At 33.3% G+C, this 9,447-nt stretch overlaps 1 protein-coding gene across 1 annotated transcript; it reads left to right on the top strand.

Annotated features, from left to right (window-relative positions):
- The first annotated feature begins 692 nt into the window (after positions 1-692).
- LOC149241282 (uncharacterized) lies at positions 693-2,474 on the top strand. The gene is made up of 3 exons (XM_089367489.1): positions 693-984; positions 1,079-1,245; positions 1,496-2,474. Exons 1-3 carry the CDS (start codon positions 784-786, stop codon positions 2,220-2,222), a joined length of 1,095 nt encoding a protein of 364 aa, XP_089223615.1. The 5' UTR covers positions 693-783; the 3' UTR covers positions 2,223-2,474.
- Positions 2,475-9,447: the final 6,973 nt, after the last annotated feature.

The following is a 9,447-nucleotide window of genomic DNA, read 5'->3' as shown; positions in this document are numbered from 1 at the left end:
AATATTACTAATTTTTATATTATATAATATTATAAAATAATATAGTAATAATAAACCGCATTATCAAAAATTACAAACTTGCTATATTATTTAATTATATACACATAGTAATGTACTATTCAAATGAATAGTGCTCTCAAGGTGTAAAATAAATTTTGACAAACCTTTATTGTGTAAGGACAAAATACGATTATTTAATTATATACACCTAGTAATGTACTATTCAAATGAATAGTGCTCTCAAGGTGTAAAATAATTATGACAAACCTTTATTGTGTAAGGACAAAATACGATTATTTAAAAGGTTCTCTAAGTCTATTGTGTAAGGACAAAATACGATTATTTAAAAGGTTCTGTAAGTCAAATCACATAACTACTGCCATCGTCCTTCATCCATTTGTGACCTTTGCACGTATAAAAAATAGGCAAGGTAGTCCCACTGTCAGCGGCATGTTGTTTGTTTACCTATATCGATACTGATTTAGGTTAAAAAAAAGACATATCACAACATAAAAAATATTTTTATATTGTTTTAGGTAGAATGCAGGATATAGTTATGACAAAAAAATTATAATATTCAAAGTTAGTTACAGTTGGAGTAGACTCTAAGCAAACTCAATACTAACACGCCTGTGAGTTTTAAATAGAATATTTTGACATTTTCAGAGTCTGAGACAGCAGGGCAATGTTAATACCACAAACAGGGACGATTGATCATATTAGTGGCCAGTGGGTAAACAATAGAAGAAAGTCGAGGATCTGTAGAAATTTGAGTCTGTGAATATGACAATTGCTGTGGAGAGCAAGCCAGAGTTTGAACAGCTCAAATGGCTAATGGAGGAGGCTGAAAAGAAGATCACTACTGCTATCTCTGAGGCTGCTGCGAAGCTTGACCTTAATGGCCTTCAATTGATTAATGTGCCGGTGTCGTTACAATTGGCTACGACCCTTGTGAAGCTGGATCTCTCAAATAACAATTTGGAGGTAAATATTTCAGTTCGATTCCCTATGTGCAATCCTTTTCCGAAGGAAGACAATGGAAGATTTTTTTGTTTTGATGGGGCCCAATTGATTGCAGTGCTTCCCTGAATGCGTGACTGGCCTGGTGAATCTGAAAAGTCTTGATGTTGGTTGCAATCACCTCAAATCTCTTCCTGGTTCCATCGGCAGGCTCTTGAACCTTAAGTTCTTAAATGTTTCCAGCAACATGCTCGTTGCCTTTCCTGATAGCATACAAAACTGCAGGTAATGTTTGTCACCTAATTTGGTAGGGTTTTGGTGGAGTTGATGCATGTACAAGAAACCTGGAAATTGAATCTAACTATGCTGAATCTAACTGTTTCATTATCGTATTTTTATGTATAGTTTTCTTAATACGAATTGAATCGATTTAACTTGATTTTCCAATTTGTGATTCGAACTTGATCAAAATTTCTGAATAGTTTTTGGTTATCCATATTTAGGTTAATACAGTAGTCTGGTATGAATTTAACAGTGCGTTGGGAGAGCTGCGTGCGAATTTCAACTATCTGGAGGGACTACCAGACACGCTGGGATTCAAATTGAAGAATATGAGGAACCTATCGGTACATTCAAACAACATAGCTTATCTCCCGCCGTCGATTTCCTACATGAGATCTCTCCGTGTACTGGACGTCCACTTAAACAAACTCCGTTGTCTCCCCGACGACATAGATCACCTTATAAATCTGGAAGTCCTGAACGCCAGTAAGAACTTTCACCATCTCGTGGATTTACCGGAATCGATAGGTGGTCTGGCGTGCCTGATGGAGTTAGACGTGAGTTACAACCAGATCTCTTTTCTGCCGGACTCGATCGGTGCTTTAGAAAAATTGCAAGTGTTGGGATTAGAGGGGAACCCTCTTATTTTGCCCCCGCCCGAAATAGTAGAGCACAGCGCAGAAGCCGTGAAGCGTTACCTGTACAAGCGATTGATTAAAACTGGGCATATTAAGAGGAGTAGCATAGGCCAACGGATTGGTTACTGGTTTCGATTTTTGTTTTTAGGCAAAAGGGTGACCTCATCGACAGGTAAACACTGCAAGCACAGTTCAAATATCAATGAAGGATTATCATGGGATGAGTATCGATTAATACCACTAGAGCGTCGTTCCTCGCCCCGTTGGTCAATGTCTCCTCCAGCTTCCTGGTGTTTCTCTCCGCGTGAATCTCAAACACATAGAAATCTGTCCATCTCTTAATTCTTTGTTTACTGTGAGATAAAACGCATTCTTTATTGTATTGGAAACTGCACATATTCTGCACACAAATCTGACGAGTGTCTTTGTACTTGCGCATAATCCTGCGTCACACTAGCACTCTGCCTCGCAGATCAGCTAGCAGTTTTCTCAGCTAGAAGTTTTCTCCGATTGGAATCTCGGACTTAATAATTAACATTTTAGATCGAAAATTTTAGCCCTAAATAATTTATATTTTAAAATTTTTTAAATGATCTTTTCACTTACGGAGCGAAAGATATGATGAAGACCTATTGAGTTCTTATATATTTTCAAACTTTGTTTCTTTGTAACTTATAGAATAGAAAAGAAATATGAGTGCAATAACATCCTTGCAACAGAATGTTGAAATGTCTAATTTGTCTAATGTTGATATGTATGTTTACATAACGCTGTTATTATATTTATAAAATTATTATTAGGATTCGGAATTATTTGTATTATTAACAAAATTTTAAAATTTAACTTCCAGCTAAATTTATTATATTTCCCTTTTTGGGTTAATTTTAAATTTTGGGTGTAAATAATTTCATCAATGTTTTAATTTATAATAATTATTTTATATCTATATATATATATATGAGAATTTCAATATTAAACTATACCATTTATATAATATTGGGCAATAAAGTAATTACTAATTAAATTGTTTTGTATAAATTTAAAATATGATTAATTTTGAAAAACAATTTTATTATTAATATAGATCACAAAAGTCTAAAATCTAAAATGAAAAATATTCATATATATATATATATATATATATATATATTTAATAAATATAATTATATAAAAAATATCTAAACAAATATTAAAGTAAAATAACTAAAATGTCAAATATATACTCCAAAACATAAAATAAGATAACTAAAATATGAGATATATATTTTTGAAATTGTAATATATATATAATTTTATATAATAAAATAATATTTAAATTTACAATCATAAAATATTCTTACTATTATTAAATAAAAAAATATAATACATCTAAAAATAAATATTTACTAACATTAATATTATAAAATATTTAGTGTTATTTAATATCCACTTGAAATAAGATTTAACATAGTATTAAATCATATCATATATAAGCTTATTTTCCTTTCTGACACATGTAAGGTTAATATAGTTTTATTTTATTTTGTTTTATTTTAGCTTCTAGTGTATATATATATATATATATAATGAGTATTAATATTAAAAGTATTATTAATGATATAAGTTTCAAAATGAAATGAAAAAAAAAGATTTGATAAATGTAATTATTATTATATATGAATTTTGGAAGTATTTTATTTGCAATTTAGTTATTTGGTAGAGTTATTAGGTAATAAGTTTATGATTGGTTCATTATTTTTACATTTTGCTCTTTAGATGAGAATAAAGTCATATTCAATGAACATATAGAAAGCTAGTCAGTCAATCATCGTGTAGTTGTGACACATTCTATCTTTATAAGCAATATCCCTTCCACCCGTGCAATTCATGGAGGCTAGGGACCTTGATCCACTACACAAAAGAGGGGTCGGGTGCATGGAAGTGTTTAATAGTTCAAGACAAGGAATGACAAGGAATATGAGTTGTTCAGTTTATGAACACTCATACTTAGGGTTTTAATACATACTATTAATTAATCTAACGAGTGTAGCCATATAAATTAAATAAGTTGTAAATATCAATAGACAACATAAAAACAATTAATTCTCTATACATTTAAAAAATAATAACTAAATTATAATTTTATTTAAAATTATTAATATTAATGATAAAACAATTAATAAATAAGTTAAACATATTTATATTTTCAAAAAAGGTGACAAAGTTAAACATATTTGCCTTTTACTAAATTATAATTTTATTTAAAATTATTATTATTAACCATCAAAAATTAATTTATAAATTAAACATATTTATATTTTAGTCATAAAAATTCACCCCCATTTTGTCATAAAAATTAACTAAAAAAAAAATACTTAACGATTTTGGAAATAAATATCAACTTTTAATTTGATTATATTTGTAAAAATACTTTAAAATATTTAATCAAAATTAATCTCTACCATCCATTTAATCAATTATTAATTATTAATAATTCCATAATAAACCTACCTATTAACCTAACCAGGTTTATAGCTATAGTGGATTGGATGGTTTGCGAATGGTTAATAAAGTTGCCGCAGGAATGCATTAGAGTAAACAAAGAGTGAGGACCGGTGATGAGAAGCGAAGCACTTTAGGCTGCAATCGTTTTAACTGTGCTGAGAATGGAGGAAGATTGGACTCCTCCGATGACCCGCCGATGGTCAATAGATTTGGATAAAACCACTTTTAATTCACTTGGAAAATTTTCGAGTATGAGGAGCGAATGGTATCTAACCATTCGATACCATTTGATGACACTTTCGAGGCTCTGCAAGTCAGGTGAGCATACATCAGAATATGTCACTTACATACTAATACATTAACGTTGATCCTATGAAAATATTCCGAGAAGTAATAACAATAAAATCTTTTATTTTCTAATAAAATGATGTGCAATTTATTGTATTGTTAATATAAAATTGATGTGTGAAATTTAAAAAATATTAATAATAATATAAATATTTAGTGCGAATAATAAATAAAATATTTTATTATGTAAGATTAAGTAATAGTTATATGTTTTTAAAATTATATTAATAACAAAAAAATATTCTAATATGGATAAAGTGTTTTATAAATATAATATTTTAAGATCATATCAAGTAAAATGTTTAATGTTATTATGCATATAAATGTATGACTTGCTACATTAAGAAGAACATCTCTTTTTTGGCTAGGATTTATAAGAACGACTCTTACAATCGATATAGTTGGATAGAGATTACTCACATTAATGATAAAAAGACCTATATAGCAATATGTTTTCCCCCCCATCAATTGTAACTTCTATAAGAAAAAGAATCTAGAAAAAATAGTCCTTGCAATGGTTTAGAGAATGATATTTCTAGCCTAAGGAATGAAGGTAATATCCTTTTAATGGTTGACTTTAATGCTCGAACTTCAAGCAAGCAAGCTATTATTCTAAGCAATTATTCCAACCCTAATCCTCTTTGGTTAGACGAAGACCCTACTCTCGCTAGCCAGTACAAAAGGATCTCTGAAGACCTCGGGGAGAATTTGTTTGGGTCGGAGCTAGTCAAGCTCTGTAGTGCTCAAGATCTCATAATTTGCAACGGCCTAAAGAAGTGTCCCAATTCCAACCACATGACCTGCATCCATGGGCTTGGTAGCAGCGTGGTAGACTATGTTATTTCCGATCTCCCTTTATACAACGAAATAATAAATTTTTACATCTTGAACGACCACGAGCCTCACTCTGATCATAGGCCTTTACTTATAACTCTCAATTTTCTCATGCATAGAGATCCCATAGAAGATAATCCTTATAGCGATAAGAACTTAATATTTGATAGAAATAAAAATTATCTCTTTCTAAATGAATTAAAAACTAATTTGCTTCCTTTATCTAGTATAGACAACATAGACGACCTCTACCATAATTTTACTACAACCCTCTCATATTCTATTAACAAGTTCTCAATTGAAGTTTCAAGTAATAAAGGAAATAGCAAAACCAACCCATGATATGACAAAGATTGTAAAAGTGCAAGGAGAGAAATTAAGGAAGCTATTGATGAATCTCTTAAAATTGGCAAGATAAAAATATACAAAGCCCTAACTAACAGGAAAAAAAGGCAATATATTCGTAAAAGACAAGAGAATCTCTTAGACCTCTCTAAGATAGCTCCTAAAGAATTCTAGAGGAACATTCTAACTAGGAATACTAAAGATAATAATAAAATTGCTTTACAAGACTGGAATTCCTATCTTAAAAAGCTTTATGAATCCCCAAATGTCATCGATAACTTTGAAACTCTACTCACAACAAAAGAAGTTTTCTCACTAGAAGACATTGATTTTGGGGTTAAACGCCTGGAAAATGGGAAAGCTAAGGACATTGAAGGTTTTACCAGGTGGAAGGAACAATCTGCAACGGTGGGCGAACAACTAGGGTTTCCAAATTTTGCAGGGGTTGATCTCCATGGAACGGCACAAAGGAGGGAGCTCCACTCCCTCTTACAAGCAGGTTGCGGCCAGCAAAGGGAAGAAACCAATAGAGAATAGCAGAGGTCCTTCAAAAGAAGGGAAAAGAAACATGGAAGAGGAGCCATACTGCACCAAAACTAGGGAGAATAATAGCACAAAATATAAGGAGGAAGAAGACAAGGAACATGGATTAAAAGACAAAGCTCAAAAGGGACCATGTAAACCCAAAGCTAAGATCACACCTAGAGTAGTATTAAATGATTCTGCTCTACAGGTGCATAGGGACCACATGCGGACATATCCAATCATTTGTAAATTCATGGGATTATGGCCCACTGAAAAAGATTCACAAACATAGATTAAATACCACTGGAAACCAAAAGGAAGCATAGACCTACATCTTGGGTCAAAGGGATCATTTATTGTTGTCTTCAAAAATATTGAAGATAAAAACAGAGTGTTTGAAGGAGGGACCTACTTCTATGCAGTAGCAAGCCTCTATATGTAGCCATGGATTATGAATTTTGTCCTAGAGCATGAGACTTTTACTTCGGTCCCGATCTGGGTAAGACTCTACTCTCTACCTCTTAACTATTAGAAAAATGAATTGTTAGCTGCCATTGGAAATAAATTAGGGCATTTTCTCAAAGCTTCTGAGACCACCAGAAGGGGAAAATATACCTCCTTTGCAAGAATATGTGTGGAGATGGATCTCTCTGGAGCTCTTCCGAATGAGGTTATCTTGGAAGTTTTTGATGAAGACTGGGTGCAAACAGTAGATTATGAGCATATTCCATTCAGATGCTGCAAATTCCATGAACATGGGCACCTATTTAGAGACTGCCCTCTTAGTAAAATAGAGAATAAAAGTAAAGCTAATACAATGAAAGAAACTGAAAGCTTTCACAAAGTGGCGCACAGAGGAAAAGGGGGTAAAAGGGGGCCCAAGCTACATCAAAATGAAGGGAAATAAGTTAGTCAGAACAAGTTCCAAATACTTGAAGAAGATGAAGTGATAACAAAAGCAGATGGGGCAATGGGAGGAAGTCCAAGGGAGAAAGAGAAAGAAGAAGATCGTGAACAAATACAAGATATTGATAAACAGAAAGAGACTATGATGAGTGATGCAAAACCAGAGATGTACCAGAATATGACCCATAGTGAGATGGAAATGGAAGACCACGAGTTACAAGAGATTCTTAACAGAGAACACCTAGATCTGGAATGCCTCTTGAAACAGGGAGCCATGGGAGGGGTAGACTTGTTACCTCAAGAAGAGCTCAATAGAGTACATCAGCTGTTCATATGGAAAACTCAGGATAATGAGCTGGAGAGGAAAAAAACATTGAAAGGCAGGGTAATGAAGGTGTGAAAACTATGAAAACCACACTAGGATTAGCACCTAGAAACCCAGGAAAAAAAGAGGCATGAAAAAGCAGAATGAGCTATTGACGGAATGTGGAAAGCTAATGATAGACTCAGGTAAGATGAAATATCTAACTAGATACTCCTTTACAAATATTTAATAATGAAGTTTACATCTTGGAATATCATGGGTCTAGGTAGTTAAAGAAACTAAAGAATACTTAGCAATAAAGTGAAACAAGCAGCTCCAGATATGATCTTTATCCAGGAAACTAAATGTTCCATTCTAAAGATAAAACAAATACATAGCAAATGGCTCAATCGATTTGAGTTTCTAGAAGTCAAAGCACAGAATACATAGGAGGCATACTCACTCTTTCTAACCCCCAAAAGATTGGCATAATAGATGTTGAGGCATCTACGAATTATTTATCAGTGGTCATTTAGCTTGTGGGAGATAGGGATACCTATCTGGTCACGCATGTTTATGGCCTTCAAAGAATGGATGATAAAATCAGGTTTCTAGATTCTCTTATGGATCTCAGAGACAAAAATTCAAGAATACCTTGGATTATGGGGGGGGGGGTGGGGGGTGGACTTCAACATGATTAGATCACTTTCAGAAAAAAAAGGGGGAACCAGAACTCTAAGCAAAGACTCTTTAGCATTTTAGAATTTTATAGATATTATGAAGTTAGTTGACACTGATACGAGCAATGGTCTCTTTACTTGGAACAATAAAAGAGGAGGAGAGTCTCATGTAGCCTCAAAGTTAGACAGATTCATTATCTTAGAGGATCTTATGGTCATTGACAGGGAAATGATATCTAGAGTTCTCCCCTTTGAAGGCTCAGATCACTGGCCGATTCAACTGGAGGTTCAGGGCATTGGTACCCCCAGGAATAGACCTTTCAGATTTGAGAATAAATGGCTCACCCACCCAGATTTCATCAACAAAATTGAAAATTGGTGGTTAGAAGATTTGCAGATTTAGGGCACAAGAATGTTCCTTCTACACAAAATACTAAAGCACATCAAGATCAGGCTCAAAGAATGGAACAACAATGAATTTGGCAATATTTTTGTAGCAAAAACATCTGTTGAAGATAAAATGTAGGAACTCAATCAAGCCCTTATCACGAATGGCTTTGACAAAGTCAGAAGTGATTAAGTAGAAAAACGTCATCAAGATTGGGAGAATTTTTGTAAACAAGAGGAAATATTTAGGAGACAAAAACCTAGAGTTCAATGGCTAAAAGAAGGAGTGAAAAAGACAAGATTTTTCCACAGATCGACAATGGTGAATAGAGCTCACAATAGGATATCGTCAATCAAGAATGAGGAAGGGAATCTTATGAACTCCCATGAGGATATCGAAGCTGTGTTAGTTCAGCATTTTCAAGGGATAGCAAAGGAAACCATCTCAAATAGCGAGCATTTTGTCAGGGACCTAACAAGACATATACCTAAGCTGGTGTTTAGAGAGGATAATTTCAACCTGAATATGCCAGTGACTGAAGAGGAGGTTGGTGAGGTCCTCAAGGAAATGCAGAATGGCAAAGTGGCAGGCCCTGAAGGTTTCATTGTGGATTTCTTTAAAGGTTTTTGAAATATTGTTAAACAGGACATTCTGAATGTAGTGGAACATTCCAAGATGAACATAACTATTTTGAATGTGCTCAACACCTCCTTCATCTCCCTAATCCTTAAACAAGACAATGCTCATACTCCT

This window comes from Pinus tabuliformis, chromosome 8, assembly GCF_031772625.1.
Source record: "Pinus tabuliformis cultivar Carrire ecotype Pingquan chromosome 8, CPIR1, whole genome shotgun sequence".
In the NCBI taxonomy this organism is placed as follows: domain Eukaryota; kingdom Viridiplantae; phylum Streptophyta; class Pinopsida; order Pinales; family Pinaceae; genus Pinus; species Pinus tabuliformis.
The sequence above is the reverse complement of the archived record's forward strand: the minus strand, read 5'-3'. Positions and strand labels throughout refer to the sequence as shown.